This window comes from Balaenoptera musculus, chromosome 3 (genome assembly GCF_009873245.2).
Source record: "Balaenoptera musculus isolate JJ_BM4_2016_0621 chromosome 3, mBalMus1.pri.v3, whole genome shotgun sequence".
Lineage (NCBI taxonomy): Eukaryota > Metazoa > Chordata > Mammalia > Artiodactyla > Balaenopteridae > Balaenoptera > Balaenoptera musculus.
The window spans coordinates 169,635,505-169,652,760 of record NC_045787.1 but is presented as its reverse complement, the minus strand read 5'-3'; the positions used below and the strand labels follow the sequence as shown (position 1 = coordinate 169,652,760).

General features: G+C 59.8%; 1 protein-coding gene across 3 annotated transcripts in view; it reads right to left on the bottom strand.

The window, feature by feature from the left end:
* Nucleotides 1–1,399: 1,399 nt before the first annotated feature.
* Nucleotides 1,400–17,256, bottom strand: part of CSNK1G2 (casein kinase 1 gamma 2) — a 28,414-nt gene continuing 12,557 nt past the window's right edge. Inside the window, exons 2-12 of one of the 3 annotated variants that reach the window (XM_036847210.1) lie at nt 12,205–12,637; nt 4,237–4,277; nt 4,018–4,087; nt 3,791–3,939; nt 3,450–3,684; nt 3,299–3,384; nt 3,136–3,220; nt 2,886–3,034; nt 2,642–2,725; nt 2,452–2,558; nt 1,400–2,314 (exon numbers count right to left, since the gene is read on the bottom strand). In XM_036847210.1, coding sequence (XP_036703105.1) covers nt 2,260–2,314; nt 2,452–2,558; nt 2,642–2,725; nt 2,886–3,034; nt 3,136–3,220; nt 3,299–3,384; nt 3,450–3,684; nt 3,791–3,939; nt 4,018–4,087; nt 4,237–4,277; nt 12,205–12,388 — 1,245 coding nt within the window. In that variant the 5' untranslated portion in view covers nt 12,389–12,637 and the 3' untranslated portion in view covers nt 1,400–2,259. Of the gene's footprint in view, nt 2,315–2,451; nt 2,559–2,641; nt 2,726–2,885; nt 3,035–3,135; nt 3,221–3,298; nt 3,385–3,449; nt 3,685–3,790; nt 4,088–4,236; nt 4,278–12,204; nt 12,638–17,256 lie in introns of all 3 variants that reach the window. The other 2 variants (XM_036847209.1, XM_036847212.1) reach the window with 2 other exon arrangements.

Sequence of the window (17,256 nt, the reverse complement as noted above, 5' to 3'; positions counted from 1 at the left end):
CTCCTGGGGAGGCTGGGGTTCCTGGCTGGGGCACGGGACATGTTCAGGTTGTGCTGTGAACCTCTGCCTTTTGGCTTCTGCCCACCTGGCTGGCTGCCCCCTGCTGATGCTCCCACACGGCCCAGCAGAGAGGCAGGGGTGGGCGGGAGGCCAGGCTCCCACGGGGGAGTTGGTGGTGTTACTTACTTTGGAAGTGTGGGCAGGACGCTACACACATCAGGCATTCCTCCCAGTGGCTCTGTGTTGTTTGGGACAGACGGTGGGCTACCATCGTTTTCAACTACCTGGAATCCTTGTGAAACTGTTTCAAGAACTGCTGCTGTTGTGCTTTCTTAGCTGATGCTGCCGTAACAGAACAACACAGGCTGAAACCACAGATGGTATTCCTCACTCTCCTGGAGGCTGGAGTCCAAGATCGGTGTGGCTGGTTCCTGGTGAGGGCCCACGTCCCGGCCTGCAGACGGCCACCTTCCCGCTGCATCCTCACCCGGCACAGAGAGCTCTGGTCTCTCTTCCTCTCCTTACAAGGACCCTAGTCCCATCATGAAGGCCCCATGCCTCCTAACACTGCCCCCACTGAGGGTCTGGCAGCACCATCTGAATGCTGGGGGACATAAACAATCAGTCCGTAGCCACCAAGGTCATTTTTCCTCAGCCGCATCCACAGTGACTGTGACGCCGTCACAGGGCTTCCCACTTTGTGCTGCTGGGTTCACTCAAGACCTAACCATTCACATATAGCTGGTACCTTTTTGCTCCTGGAAGGGGAGGCTTAGGGTTAGGGTTTCAGATGGACTTGTGCAGACAAAGGCAAGGAGCCTGTCCTTCAGCTCCCGTGTCTGCTGTTCTCACTGTGATTTACTTCAATGGCTCTTTTTTCCACCAGCGCCAAGTAGACCAAACCTGGTTCTTTTTTTTTTTTTTTTTGGCTGCGTTGGGTCTTCATTGCAGTGTGCAGGCTTCTCACTGCGGTGGCTCCTCTTGTTGCAGGGCACAGGCTCCAGACGCACAGGCTCAGTAGTTGTAGCACGCGGGCTCAGTAGTTGTGGCTCGCGGGCTTTAGAGCACAGGCTCAGTAGCTGTGGCGCCCGGGCTTAGTTGCTCCGTAGCATGTGGGATCTTCCTGGGCCAGGGCTCGAACCTGTGTCCCCCTGCATTGGCAGGCGGATTCTTAACCACTGCGCCACCAGGGAAGTCCCAAACCCGGTTCTCACATTCACTTCAGTTCTGTTACCTTGTTTCCAACCGTTCATTTCTCCTGAGCAAGGCGGCTGCCACTCCCTGGCTCCTTCCCCAAGTTGTCCTGCCTCCTAGCCTGTCCCTTCCCAGGGACTTGGCTATCTGAGCTGCTGCTTGCCTCAGCCAAGCCCCTTGGAAAGACTGGACACCACGCTTGGAATTGGTTTCATTTTCCTTTATTTTTTTAAAAAAGCCCCTAAGTTCTATGGCTTCCAGGAAGCATCAGAGAAACGGAATTGCCATTTCTGTACACTTTTTGTAAAGCAAGACCTAGACGCACACGCGGGGCGCCCCCAGTTGCTCTGCCCTCAGCACGCGGGCCCCAGGGGACCACGGGGGCCGCATCGACGGGCTGCCCGCTCCGCACGCACCTGCGGGGCTCAGATGGGCTTTAAGGCGCTTGTCTCCACGGCTCGGCCGGCAGCGCAGAGCGACACAAGGAGCCTGTGGGCACGCGCCGCCCACGGGCCACGCGGTAGCCACCCCGAGTTCCAGGCCGGCGGCTCCACGAGCAGGTGCGCGGGACCCCCGCGGGCCGCGCCCGCCGGCCTAGGCTTTGGTGCAGCATTTTGGTTGGGGGCCGCTCCCATCCCGCCTTCCCCTTTGGTCTGGGGAGGCCCAGGGCGGGCTCACCCCTGGCAGCAACGCCCCGCAGCGCCCCCTCGAGAAAACGGCCTTTGGATCGAGGGAGACAAGCTGCACTTTACGACACTAACGGGCGAGCGGCGGGCTGGACGGAGGCGGCCACGCTACTCACTCAGCAGACGCGCAGGGGCACGAGGCAGGGCGGCCGCTGTGGTCTTCTCTCTTCCTTGTTTTAAATAGTTAATGCTCTCGGAGGGGAGGACTAGACACAGGTGTAGAAATCTCGGCCGAAGTCTTACGTGAAGGAAGTGACCCCACGCGGGGGCCGGCAGCTCTGCCGGGCCTGCAGTCTGCGTCCGGCGGTGGCCACGCGGCCGTGGACAAGCGGGCCCCGAGGGGCTGCGGCGGGAGGCTTCAGAGGCCACCGCCCCGGGGTCACTTGTGTCGCTGCAGAGATTTTCTCTTCCTCCTCTTGAAGAAGCAGCAGCACCTGGAAGGGGCGGGCACAGGCTAGGCGGCGGCGCAGGCTGCGAAAGGGGGTGCAGGCTGGAGGAGAAGGGGATGGGGGAAACGGGCACGGGGGGGGGCCCAGGGAGTCCCAGCCCCCCGCGACCGCGGGAGCCGTACTTGGCGTCGTCGGCCACCTCCACCTCCGCGGGGGCCGCGATGGGGGCGTTGGAGTGGCCAGCGGTGGGGTCGTCGGCATTCAGCTCCCCGTTCGTGGAGTTCAGTGCCTGCGGGGCAAGAGGGGCAGGGGAGTCCTGTAGGCCCTGCTTGGCCCCCCCCACGCTGCTGGGGTCCTCGGCCGGCCCCTCACCTGGTTTTTGCTGTATAGCAGGGCTTTTTCCCGAACCTGAGGCTGCGAGGGCAGGTCGGTGTGGACCGTGCCGATGGGCGTGGGCTGCAAGGGGGCAGGATGCGGCTGAGGCCCGGCAGCTACCCCCCGCCCCCTCGTCACGTGCCAGCCACCCCCGCCCCCGAGCACAGGGGCTTCAGGGTCCTTGCCAGCTGCCCCCACGCGCCAGGGGCCCCTCCAGCGCCAGCGCCCCCCCCTCACGTACCAGGGGCTTCCCGGCCCAGTCGTACTCGTAGTCGAACACGAAGCCGCTGCGGTCAAAGAGGTCGGTGAAGAGCTTGCGCAGGTAGTCGTAGTCTGGCTTCTCAAAGAAGTCCAGGCGCCGCACGTAGCGAAGGTACGTGGCCATCTCCTCTGCGGACAGCGACAGGGCTGGGGGGCGTGGAGGAGCGGGGGCGGGCGGCACTGGGCAGGGGGTCTGCGGGGAGCGCGGGGGCCGGGGGGCAGACCCTCACCTGGGAAGCTCTCACAGAGCACCTCGATGGGCGTGGCCCGCTTGGTGTCCCCGATCTTCTGGTAGCGCTCCTTGAGCGTGTCGGCCTGCAGGGAGAGCGCGGTCGGCACCGAGGCGCCGCCTGCGGGAGGCCCCCATCCCCGCCCCGGCCCCGGCGCGCCCACCTTGAGCCCCTGCCAGGGCAGGCTGCCGCGCAGGAAATACATGAACATGTGGCCCAGCGCCTCCAGGTCATCACGGCGGCTCTGCTCTGCGGGGGGGACGGCAGGTCAGCGCGGCCCTTGCGCCCCCCCGCCCACCCCGCGCGCCGCTCACCCTTGCCCAGGTGCGTGTTGATGCTCATGTAGCGCGCCGTGCCCGTCAGGCTCTTGTGCTCGCGGTACGGGATGTGCTTCTTGGTCTCGGGGTCGATGTACTCCTTGGCCAGGCCGAAGTCGATGATGTGGATGGCGTGCTGCCGCTTGGTGCCCGGTCGCCCCACCAGGAAGTTCTCGGGCTTCACGTCGCGGTAGATGAGGCTCTTGGTGTGCACGTACTCCATGCGCGTGATCTGCGGGCGGGCGGGCAGGCAGGCCTCAGCGGGCTCCCTCCACCCTGCCCACCTTCCCTCTGCCGCCCCACAGCGCCCGGCCCCCTCGCCCTCCCGCGGCCCGCACCAGCTGGATGGCGATCATGAGCACCGTCTTGAGTGTGAACGTGCGGTCGCACAAGTCGAACAGGTCCTCCAGGCTGGGTCCGAGCAGCTCCAGCACCATGGCGTTGTACTTCCCGCACGGGCCGAAGTAGTAGACCTGAGGGACGCCCTCTGCGGGCGGAGGACACACAGACTCACGCGACGCCCGGGCGGGCTCCCCCCGCACTCCCACACCCGGCCCCGGGGTACCTGCGGCGCTGAGCTGCTTGTAGAAGCGGTACTCCAGGTGCAGCTGTGGCGCCCGGGACTTGATGGGCTCCTGGGAGGGACGAGGGGACGCATGGATGTCACGCAGGGCGCGGTCCTGCCCTCCTCCCGGCCCGTGGGGACAGCCTCTGCTGGGGGCCGGCGAGGGGCCGGCCCGGCCCGGGCTGGGGACTGGGGGCAGGGGGCAGGGCCCGGACTCACCAATTTGATAGCTACGTATTCATTTGTATAGAGATTCTTTCCTGTGGGAGGAGAGGCACGTCAGGTCGGCAGGACCCCCAGCACACAGGAGACCGCTCACGACCCACCCCTCCAAGGGGCACCTCCTGTTCCGCGGCAGCCCTCCTTGAGCGTGGCCCATCCCTCCCGGACCTGGAAGGGAAAAGGATGCGCCCATCCCTCCCGGGCTCGCAAGGTACTCCCACCGGCCGTGGGAACCCCCATCTGCCCCTGCACCCTCATCTCCTGGGCCCCCTCCCTGCCGTCCTGCCCTCTCCTCCAGCACCGCCCCCCAGGCCAACCCTGCCTCCGCCCACTCGGGGCTGCTCCCAAGTCCTCTGCGGGATCCTTCCCGCCAGCACGCCAACGCGCTCCAACTTCTCCCATCTAAAAAAGTGAAAACACAACAAAGAGTCCTGGTGACCCCAAGGCCTTTCTTCAGCTCCAGCCACAGGGAACCTGGAGGAGACATCACACCCCTCCCACACACCCTCCCTACCGTCCCCATACGCTCTGTGAGGCCCCCCCGCCGCCTGACCTGCGCTCACCGCTCCGGCCTCTAGGGACCCCCGAGGGCGCCCCCCATTCCGTAATGCCAGGAACTCCGGCCTTGAGCTGTACACGTCCAATGGACAAGCCCCGCCCCCTCGCTGTGAAGCAGGGGCCCCGGCCAGGAACCCATCAGGAGGGAGCGTAACCTGCGTCCTCAGCTTAGACAGACATGCCTGGGGCAGGACGTCTCCCGCGGCCCATCGCTGGCCCACCTGGACCTCCAGGTGCCCACGGAGAACAAGCCACGGCGCTCAACCTCACGAAAGTGCAAAAACACAAGCTCCAGAACCCGGCGGAGCTCAGCTTTTCACCTGCTACAGTCCCTACCACTGGCTGAGTCCCAGAGAGTGCGGCCCCAGCCCCTGGGCGCCGTCTGCACGCACAGTGAGCGCTGCGTACACCGCTCCACCCTCTCCGCCCCTCCCACCTTTCCAGGTCCTCAGCCCCGACTCAGCCCCTCGGTGCGCTGCTCCTCCAGGCGACCTCACGCCCGAAGCGCCGTGCTGCTGCATCTTATTTCTGAGAGGATCCAGTGTGGGAAGAGGCCTCAGCCTCCTCTCCATCCCACTGCAGTGGGACAATCTGGGAGACAGCTGCACCAGGCCGTTCCGCCCCACCCACGGGTGGCCAAGACACCGGTGTGTATGACCCCACGAGCCGAGGTCGGGGGCCCGCATGCCTGTCAGTCAGTCCCCCGGGTCCCTGCCCATCCCGGGTGTCTCATCACTGTGGTGCCTGGCCTAGTCTTCAGCTCAGCCTCAGCTCCTCCAGGGCCTTGGTTTCCATCCCAGTCTATAGAGTCGGCTGGTCCCCAGACACCTGCAGGGGTGGCCCCGAGTCTGCAGAAAACCATCCCGTCCACGTCTCCAGAGTTAACTTCTCTCAGCGATGTTCTTAGTGCTCAGTGTAGAGAGAGTGTGCAGCCTTTGTTAGATTTATTCTGGAGGCACCTGATGGGTTTTGGTGCTCTTACACGATCGGGACTATTCTTAAATTTTTATTTTCCAATCGTTGCTCCAACAGAGAAATACAGTTGATCTGTGTTGGTATATGCAGCAGCCTTACTAAACTCATTCCTTTCTAATTGTTTACTGAAAGACTACTCTGGCCTCCGCACGTGGACAATCAAGCCGTCCGAGACAGGTCACAGCTGTGTTTCTTCCTCTCCCAGCTTTCTTCCTCTGCTCTGTTCACTGCCACCGTGCGGAGGGGGTGCCCACAGGGGCCCCTCCTGCAGATTCCACTCCCTCAGTTACTACGAGTAAAAGGCACCCAGCGGCAGAGAAAGAAAGCGCCCACCTAGTCCTCGTTCTCATTTTCATTAAATAACAGGCATGCCTCTTGTGTTTCCCCTCAACATTTTATTATGAAAGTTTCACACATCCAGAAAAGTGGGAAGAGCTGTGTGCAGGGAGCCCCACGCCCTGGGTGCCTGGGTCACACAATTCGCGATTGCTCTGTTCTGCTGCACAGCTGCGCAGCTATCACCTGTTCATCTCATTTTCAGATGCATCTGGAAGTTGCAGACCTCAGTACCCTGCCCCCTAAACACTGCAGCCTGCAGATCAACTTCGATTTGTACTTAGTGCTTGGCTTTCCCTTGGGAGGAGGCATTTACCTGGGAAACGCACAGCATTTGATGAGCTCTGGCAAATGCGTGCTCCTGTGCCACCCCGATCCCGTGAGGACAGAGCACATCACCGCCACCTCACCTCCCGAGAGGCGGAACCACCGCACATGCTCCCTGCTCCTTGGGGTTCCCTGCACACGCATGACGCGGCTCGCTCTGGCTTCCTGCCCGGGCGCGTCCGCTGCAGCACGGACACACCTGGCCCGTCTCCAGTGTCCGTTACTGAACGCTGCGCACGGGCCTTCCCGCGAGGGTCGGGTCACTTCTCGGGCAGGTTTGCTGTCTTGTGCTGCACACGGAGCAGAAGTCCTGTCCAGGCCCAACAAGGCGAGGCGCCCCCCCACGCCCCCCAGCCGCTTGTCTGTCTGCTTCTGGGAGGTGTCTGTTCAGATCTCTTGCCCAGTTTTAATCGCAGCACCTGTTTTTTTATTACTGACCAAGCTGTTGTCTTCTCCTGCGTCCTGGGTACCAGCACTTTGTCCAATGGTGCTCAGCAGATAGCACCTCCCAGTCTGTGGCTCGCCTACTCGCGCTTTTTTTTTTTTTAATTTAATTTTACTTATTTTTGACTGCTTTGGGTCTTCGTTGCTGTGTGCGGGCCTTCTCTAGTTGCAGTGAGCGGGGGCTACTCTTCGTTGCAGTGCCCGGGCTTCTCTCTGCGGTGGCTTCTCTTGTTGCGGAGCTCGGGTTCTAGACACGCGGGCTTCAGTAGTTGTGGCATGCGGGCTCAGTAGTTGTGGCGCACGGGCTTAGTTTCTCCGTGGCATGTGGGATCTTCCCGGACCAGGGCTTGAACCCGTGTCCCCTGCATTGGCAGGCGGATTCTTAACCACTGTGCCACCAGGGAAGTCCCCCTACTCGTGCTCTTAACAACATTTTTGGATATTTAAACTTTGATGATGTCTAACTGATCCTTTCTGGTAACTGGTCATCTTATTCTGTGTCTTGGTCAAGAAACCTCCTGTTTTGACTGTGCACGTGGGGAAGCCAAAGTCCCGGAGTCCAGCTGAGTTTAAGGTGAGCGTGTGTGTGGGCACGTGCACGCGGGCGTCTGAAGTCTGGATTTACAGTTTCCCGGGGACCTCGGTGCTCCAGGCTCTGAGCCTCACCAACAGCCAGCTCAGCAGCAGGTGTGAAAAGTGGGAGAGTCTGCAAGGCCTGACAGAGAACGCCTCCGGGGGGCCAGGAGCAGAAGGCAGATGCCAGGGCTGCACAGGGCAGGAAGACGCTGGAGCCTCCACCATCCAGAGCACGGAGGCCGCCCTGAACGCCCCGGACATTTGGCTGAGAACCCGGAAAGCCCACACACTGGGAGGGGGCAACTCCAGCCCTTGAGTAATGCCTGCTCACCACCCACCCTATCAAAGCTGAAAAACAGTCCCTGATGGGGTCAAGATGAGTCACCAGGATGAAGCATGATCCAGACCTCATGTGTGGCACCCACATTGTCCAACACACAATAAAACATCACTAGACACGTGAAAAAAGGAACAGCACTGCAAGAAGGAAAAACAGCGTCAAAGGCACCACAGACACTGCATTTAAAACAGCTACTGCAAGAGAGAACGCTCCTGCACTGTTGGTGGGAATGTAAATTGGTGCAGCCACTGTGGAAGACAGTATGGAGGTTCCTCAGAAAACTAAAAAGAGAACTACCATATGATCCAGCAATCCCACTCCTGGGCACATATCCAGACAAATCTCTAATCCAAAAAGATACATGAACCCCTGTGTTCATTAGCAGCATTATTTACAACAGTCAAGACATGGAAACAACCTAAATGTCCATCAACAGAGGAATGGAGAAAAAAGATGTGGTGTACACACACACACACACACACACACACACACACACACAAACACACACACACACACACACTGGAATACTACTCAGCCATAAAAAGAATGAAATAATACCATTTGTGGCAACATGGATTGACCTAGGGATTATCATATTAAGTGAAGCAAGTCAGAAAGAGAAAGACAAACACCATATGATAGCACTTATATGTGGAGTCTATCTATGAAACAGAATCACAGACATACAGGACAGACTGGTGGTTGCCAAGGAGGAGGGGTTGGGGGAGGGATGGAGTGGGAGATTGGGGTTAGCAGATGTTAGCTAAGACGTCAGCAGATACAACAAGGTCCTACTGTATCGCACAGAGAACTATATTCAGTATCCTATGATAAACCAATATGAAAAAGAATATTTAAAAAAGAATATATGTATAACTGAATCACTTTGCTGTACAGCAGAAATTAATACAACATTGTAAATCAACTATACCTCAATTTAAAAAAAGCTGGGACTTCCCTGGTGGTCCAGTGGTTAAGAATCTGCCTTCCAATGCAGGGGATGCGGGTTCGATCCCTGGTCAGGGAACTAAGATCCCACATGCCGCGAGGCAACTAATCCCACATGCCTTAACTAGACAGCCCGTGCGCCACAACTAGAGAGCCCATGCGCTCTGGAGCCTGCACGCCACAACTAGAGAGAAGCCTGCACGCTGCAACAAAGATCCCGCATGCCGCAACTAAGACCCAATGCAGCCAAAAATAAATAAGTAAAATAAATAAATGTATTTTTTTTAAAAGCTATTCCAAGTATGTTCGAGGATTTTAAGGAAAAGATGGGCAAAATGAACAAGCAAATGGGAAATCTCAACAGAATAAGGAAATCAAATGGAAGTGAAAAATACCGTGTTATCAAATGAAAAATTCAGTGGATATATCAAATAATATATTGGACGCTGCAGAAAAAAACAAGGGTGACCTTACAATAAGGCAATAAAAACTATCCAGGCTGAAGAAAGAAAAGAGACTGAAAAAAAAAACTGAGAGGGACCACAGAAGTCCACCCACTGGAGTGAAGGTTCTGAGCCCCACGTCAGGCTTCCCAACCTGGGGGTCCAGCAATGGGAGGAGGAATTCATAGAGAATCAGACTTTGAAGCCTAGTGGGAATTGATTGCAGGACTTCGACAGGACTGGGGGAAACAGAGACCCCACTCTTGGAGGGCGCACACAAAATAGTGTGCGCATCGGGACCCAGGGGAAGGAGCAGTGACCCCGGGGGAGACTGAACCAGACCTACCTGCTAGTGTTGGAAGGTCTCCAGCAGAGGCGGGGGGTGGCTCTTGTTTCACCGTGGGGACAAGGACATTGGCAGCAGAAGTTCTGGGAAGTACTCCTTGGCATGAGCCCTCCCAGAGTCTGTCATTAGCCCCACCAAAGAGCCCAGGTAGGCTCCAGTGTTGGGTTGCCTCAGGCAAAACAACCAACAGGGAGGGAACCCAGCCCCACCCATCAACAGTCAAGTAGATTAAAGTTTTACTGAGCTCTGACCACCACAGCAACAGTCAGCTCTACCCACCACCAGAGCCTCCCATCAAGCCTCTTAGATAGCCTCAACCACCAGAGGGCAGACAGCAGAAGCAAGAAGAACTACAATCCTGCAGCCTGTGGAACAAAAACCACATTCACAGAAAGATAGACAAGACGAAAAGACAGAGGGCTACGTACCAGATGAAGGAACAAGATAAAACCCCAGAAAAACAACTAAATGAAGTGGAGATAGGCAACCTTCCAGAAAAAGAATTCAGAATAATGATAGTGAAGATGATCCAGGACCTCGGAATAAGAATGGAGGCAAAGATCGAGAAGATGCAAGAAATGATTAACAAAGACCTAGAAGAATTAAAGAACAAACAAACAGAGATGAGCAATACAATAACTGAAATGAAAACTACACTAGAAGGAATCAATAGCAGAATAACTGAGGCAGAAGAACAGATAAGTGACCTGGAAGACAGAATGGTGGAATTCACTGCTGCAGAACAGACTAAAGAAAAAAGAATGAAAAGAAATGAAGACAGCCTAAGAGACCTCTGGGACAACATTAAACGCAACAACATTCGCCTTATAGGGGTCCCAGAAGGAGAAGAGAGAGAGAAAGGACCAGAGTATTTTATTGTTTTTATTGTTTTCTATAATAAAATATTTTTAAAAATTAAAAAAAAAAAACAAAACACCTGAGAGAAAACTGAGGGACCTGTGGGACAGCATCAAACACTCCTAACCTGTGACTGGAGTATGAGAATGAGAGACGAAACAGAGGCAGAAAGAACATTTGAGGTAATGATGGCAAAGTTTTTCCAAATTTAAGAAAAGAGTGTTAATATACATATCTTAGAAGCGCAATGAACCCAAAGCAGGATAAACAGAAAGAAAACCACACCTAAATTAAGGCCGAATCAAAATCTGAACCCAGAGATAAAAAGAAAATCTTTGAAACAGGCACAAGACAAGACATACTATATATAGGAGAAGAACGGTCAACAGTAGTCATCAGGGAAATGCAAATAAAGTCCACAGTGAGGCACCACTTCACACTGCTAGCACACTCCAAATGGAAAAGCCTGACAACTCCAAGTGTTGATGAGGATGTGGGATACTGAGAACCTTCACACGCTGCCCGCGGAGTTTAAAGTGGTACGACTGCTTTGGAAACCAGCCTGGCAGTTTCTCATAAGCACACGTGACCCAGCACTTTGATGAAAACACTCGTGCACGAGACTTGAAGAAGGGTGATCAGGGCAATTTTATTCACAACACCCCAAATCTGGGCACAGTCAAATGTCCCTGAGCAGGAGAATGCACGAACAAAACGGGGTGCAGTCATACAAATGGGCAGAGTAACAAACAGAGACTAACTGCAGGCCCAGAAAACCACATGCACTGAACAGGAGGAGCCTGGCAGGAAAGAACACGTTGCCCCTCGGCTTCCAGGAGCCCCAGAGGATACCGAAATCTGCAGCTGCTCCAGCCCCTGACATAAAACCGCACAGCACCACCAATACAGTCAGCCCTCTGTACCGCGGGTTTCGGATACTGAGGTAGGGAGCAACAACCAAACCTTGATTCTTAAAAAGCGTTTAAGCCAAAAGCCGCTACCCCCGCAGTCCCCGGCGCACGCTCCACCATCTGTTTACCCAGACCTGTGCTGTTTAGGCTGCGGCTCCCAATGCCAAGGCCAGAACCCAGGACAGCCATCTGGGTCCCCAAAGCCGCAAGGGGCACCCCCAGGCTGTAGGACAGGACTGGGCCGGGGGACGTGCGTGTGCGTGTGCGCACACATACGTGCACACGCTAATGGGGCAGCAGGGCTGGGTTGCGGAAGCCCCGTCAGGGGAAGCTGAGGAGTCGGCCACCGTGCGGCGCAGGTCGGTCTGGGCACGCGGGGCCCCGCACTCTGGGGAGGGCGCCCATCTCTCCCACGCCTCCACCCTTCCCACGAGCAGTTTGGGCCCCCGCTGCTGACAGCCCACTGGCCCAGAAACCCAGAGCCCAGGGCAGTGAGGATCCGCTGCTGAGCCCCATCCCAGCGCCTCTGGCACGGCCAAGGTTCAGGCTCAGGACGGGCCTCTCCTCCCAGCCTTGCGGGGCCGCTGGGCGTGTCAGACACCAGCAACACCAGCCGACAGACACGGACCACTAGACGGGGGCTGGGGGTCGCCCACCACTAAGCTCCAACCACTAAGTGCTGTGCAGGAGATGCCCCTGGACCCCCAGCTCCGCGTCGCCATCCTCCCGAGCTCTGTGGGCCTGGAGCCCCCGGCACAACCGGCCCACAGCTGTCGGGGTCCAGCCCTCTGCAGAGCCTCCTCCGGGGGCGGGGGACAGAAACCCACAAGCGCTTACCTGCGTCCCCAGCCCTCACGACCACCCCCGCCCCCGCGTCCCTGGAAGTGAACGAGCGGGGCTCACCTAGCCGGAGCTCCCCGAAGTTGCCACAGCCTATCTTCTTCCCGACCCGGAAGTTGGGGCCCACCATCAGGACCCCCGAGCTGGTCCCCGAGCTCCGGACGCCGTGGCTGCTCCGGCCGGCGGCCTTGGACATTCTCCGGCCCTCCTCCGACTCCCCTTTCCCTCCTTTCTTGTCAAAATCCATAAGTTTGTGGTACCCTGGCCTCTCCACGGTGACTCTGCTGCCGTGCAAATCCCGGCTCCACGGAGACCTGCGGTCGCGGTGGCTCTTCGGGGCTAGCACCCCATGGCGCCCAGCGGGCTCCTGCTAGTGAGACACGGGCGCTTGCGAGGGCCCGGCCGCAGCGCTCATCTTGGTGGCCTCGGGGTCACGCATGGGGGGAGGACACATGCTGCTGACAGGTCCTGGGGGCTCAAATCTCGTGGCTCTCAGCTGCAGGAGAAACAGAGGCGCGGGTTAGAAGGCCGCAATGCACCCACCCGCCCGCCCGCCCACCACGCACCCCGGGGCCCAGAGCACAGCCTGGCCGGGGACCCGGGACTGGGCGTTAAGTGGTGGCGGGACCGCGTTCTGGAAAGATCTCTGACATGCAGGTGCGACCTGTGACCTTCTGGGGGCAGAGGGGAGGGAGGCTCGTGCAACCTGTGACCTTCTGGGGGCAGAGGGGAGGGAGGTCCGGGCCTCCGAGAATTCCACGTGCCACCTGCCAGCCCACCCCAGGCTAGAGGACGGCTGTGCTGGGAGAGGAGACGCCTAGTTGAGCAACAGAGGCCCCAGCACTGCTCCTCGGAAGAGGAGAGGTGCAGAGCAGAAAGTGCCCGAGGCTAGGAGACAGGCCCCTGCCACAGACCCGGGGGGCCTCCGAGCTGCCTCTCCCCCACCCCACCCCTGCCCAATATCCAGGTGACATCAACGTCCCCGGGCCTCGTTCCAGGAGCCCGTGACCCTGTGGTCAGGTGGGTGACCGGCTGCTGCTGGGAGAGTGAGCAGGCAGGAGGGGCTGCGAGGGCCCCAAGGGCAGGCAGATGGGCTCTGAGCCTGACGGGGCCGGCTGGACACGTGCCCCCAAGGCGAGTCCGGCCTGGCCTCTCCAGCAGAAAGCTGGGCTGTGGAGGGAACGGCGGGCACCCCGATAGCCCTCCGGGTTACAGGGAGGGGCTGGCCACCCGAGCTGGGGGGTGGCGATACACCCCCAAGGTCTGTCTGTGGTGCCGGCTTCTCCCTCCTCCCACCCCCGTGTAGACTAGTCACCCTGCAGCTCAGACGGACGGGGCTCTCCCCTGCCAGCTGGCCGAGCCTCTCAAGCCGCCCCCTCCTCTCAGAGAGGGTCACAGGCCCTCCCACAGCGCAGCGCCCTCCTACAGGCCCTCGCCTCCTCCTGTCTCCTCTGGCCAACTCTCACGCCAAAGCCACAGAATCGCTTTCGAAAGAAAACACTAACCTGCTCCTATAACGCCTCCCCATGCCCTCTGCCTGCCCAAGCTCCCCCCGGCCCAGAGTGGCCACTGCGAGGCTCACACCTGTGCTCCCCTCCCCACCAGGCACTCAAGGGCTGACACCTGGTGGAGGCCACGCCCCCCTGAACGTCTGCAGGGGTGAGGAGGGGTGAGGGGAGGTGAGGCCAGGTGAGGGCCCTGCCCACGGTCTTTGGCTCTTCACGCCAGGTAGGCGGCCCAGCTGCAGCTCATCCACAGCCCATGAAGGCACCCGGGGGGCCCCTGGCAGGCTGTGGCAGGACCAGCACTGAGGCCCGGTACCCTGGGGGGGCGATGAGGGGGTCGCCTCCCACCCCCGTGGGTGCCCGAGCCCCCAACTGGCCGCCCACATGGCCCCCAGCGTCCCCACCTACCACCAAGGGCCAGCCAGCCACCGTGTCACCGACGGCACAGGTGCCAAGAGTCGCAGGCCGAGGACAGGCCCGAATGAGGGGACCTCTGGCCATGTGCCCAGAGGCAGGCCCACAGCCGGCAGGATGGGGTGGGGGGAAGCTCACACACGCGTGCACACGCCAGTCCGTGCTCGGCACCCACGCAGGTCATCGCTGCCTGGGGGGGGCGTGCAGGGCCGGAGCGGCCAGAGCCCGGGAGCCCGGGAGATGCCCAGACAGGCAGGGGCCCAGGCTGCAGGACAAACCTCACCGTTTAAGGCCGGCAGCTTCCCAACCACACGGACGGTGTGTGTGGACAATCCGACCCCAACAAGAACTGCGCGCCCAGCTCCACCGCTGCCTGGGGTTCCCGCCAGCCGACACCCCAGTACCGCAGCCGCGCCACCCAAGCAAGGGGCCGGCCCGGGGCCACGTGCGCACGGCCCCTACCGCCAGCAGCACGCCCCCGCCCGAGACCAGCGCTGTCCGCGCCTGTGGACGACACACTGGTCGCTGGCCAAGCGGTGCCCCTGCTCGTGCGGCCACCCGTCTGTCTCCACCTTCACCGGCTGCACTCGCAGGAGACGGACCTGAGCCGAGGGGACGCCACGGGGGCACTGCAGGCCCAAAGGCAGGCAGGGAGGGGCGTGGCCAAGGAGCCGGGCCCTGGACAGAGCAGGCCGCTCCCCACACCCTCGGCGTCTCAGGGCTTCCAACCCACGGGCCAGGCCGCTCCCCACCTGTAAGCGGTTAGTTCCTTGTGGGGGGCGGGCGGGGGGACAGCTGTTCACCATCAGGAATTTGGGAGTCGACTGGGAACAGCTGTTACAAACTTACAAGGAAACAACTACATTAACAACAAAGGAAATAGTGGGACCTCCCCGCTGGTCCAGTGGCTAAGACTCCACGCTCCCAATGCAGGGGCTCTAGGTTAGATCCCTGGTCAGGGAACTAGATCCCACATGCCGCGCGGCACGGCCAAAATAAATAAAGTGGACAGTTCAACGGTTCTTACTGAACCACGGCTTATGCTTGCAGAGTTGTGCTACAATCACCTCAAATTCCAGCACATTCCATCACCCCAACAAGAAGCCCCGTCCCCATCAGCAGTCACCTCCTCCCCCTCTCCCCAGCCCCAGACAACCAGGAACCCACTCTCTGTGTCTGTGGATCTACCCGTTCTGGACGTTTCCCATCAGTGGAATCACACACCGTAGGTCCTTCTCTGTCTGGCTTCTCTCACTGAGCATCGTGTTCTCAGGGTCCGTCCACGAGTGTCAGGGCTTCTGTCCTTCTCGTGGCGGAGGGATGCTGCTATGTGTGGAGGGCACACTCAACCACGGGAGGACACCTAGGCTGTGCCCGCCTTCGGGCTGCAGTGAACTGTGCGGCCGGGGCGTTTGTGTGCAGCCCCCAGGAGGCGAGTGCTGTCTCCCGGCTCGGACGTAGGCTGCAACTGCTGGGTCAGGTGGAAGCTCTATTTTAATTGCCGGAGGAGCTGCCCCCCTCCCGCGCCCGCCCACGCCCTCCGCATCCCCCGGCATTGCTGCCGCCTGGCTTTGGGACAGCTGCCAGGGACGTGGGGGTCCCGCTTCACCTCCAGGCACACGTCGCCCCCAGCGCCCGTGCCAGCGCCGGACACGCACTCATCTCACGGGTGCCTGTGGAAAAGGCACCTAGCAGCGGGGGAGGTGCACACAGGGACCAGGTGGAGCCAGGCTCGGAGCGGCCGGACGCCTGACCACACAGGAGACTGTGCACACGACTCACTTCTGGAGCTGCCGAGAGGCCAGATGGAGCAGGACCAGGCAGGGGGCAAACACTCCCTGAGATGGGAACCAGCCAGCGTGGGATTCCTGCAGAAAACTGAAGCCACAGCCCCTCGTACCTGGCCCCCTACGTCTGCTGTTTCGAGACCTGTACACACGCAGCGAGCCCGTACCCTGTACTCCCTGGGCACCTTGTTCCCGGACCACACGCCTGGACACGCTACCCTCATTCCTCTGAAATCCTCCCGGATTCCATAGAGAGGGAACACCAAAATCTACAGGCCACCCTGCTGATGGACACTTAAGGGTGGTTTCCAGCTGGATTTTCTTTCCTGTCAGAAAGAAATTAAAAACACACGCCTGGGGACTTCCCTGGTGGCACAGTGGTTAAGAATCCTCCTGCCAATGCAGGGGAAATGGGTTCGAGCCCTGGTCCGGGAAGATCCCACGTGCCGTGGAGCAACTAAGCCCGTGCGCACAGCTACTGAGCCTGAGCTCTAGAGCCCGCGAGCCACAACTACTGAGCCCACGCACCGCAACTACTGAAGCCTGTGCGCCTAGAGCCCGTGCTCCGCAACAAGAGAAGCCACCGCAGTGAGAAGCCTGCACACCACAATGAAGAGTAGCCCCCGTTCGCCGCAGCTAGAAAAAGCCCAATGCAGCCAAAAATAAATTAAAAAAAAAAAAAACACGGGCCTGTGCACACACACGCAGGCACACCAGAGGCGGATGTAAAACCCACGGGAATTTCAAAGATTAAAAGGTGACCCCTGCGTTCTCCCAGCTCCTCGGCTCCACTCCCCGAGGACGCCCCGGGCACTCCCGCCAGGCACTCCCGCCTGCAAGCGGCAGAAGCAGCCAGGGTGCGGGGCAGGCGGACACCAGCAGCAGGCCACCATGGGGCTGTGAGCTCAGGGGGACGCACACACAAGCGGGAGGGGACGAGCGCGGAGGTTCTTCGGGAGCCTCTGAGGGTGGTCTCCACGCAGACGAGGCCAGGACGACTGGGCGCGCCGCGCCAGTGCGGGGTGGGTGGACGGGCGGGCGCCTCGCAGTCCCGCGTCCCGCCACCGTGACCCACGCACCCCCGTGGGCAAGGATTCAGGTCTGGGTCCCGCTTTGTGCAAGCAGCTTTTATGGGGAAGGGGGCCCCGACACCGCCCAGCCCCACAGCACACACAAGCAACCCCTCCCAGGGCCCCACCCCTCTGTACTCCAAGCCCACCTGCCTGGGAGCCCCCCGGCCCAGCCGCTGGCACCTGGCTCGCTAGCAGGCCTCCTTTCCGGGCTGCGACCCCTTCTTTCAGGCCATGTAGGACTTGTTCTCGGCCCCAGCCCGAGATCCACAGAGGCACGGCCTTCACCTCCGCCTGCCCTCACGTTCCCAGGTGCAAACCCTTCCGAGCCTACGGAAA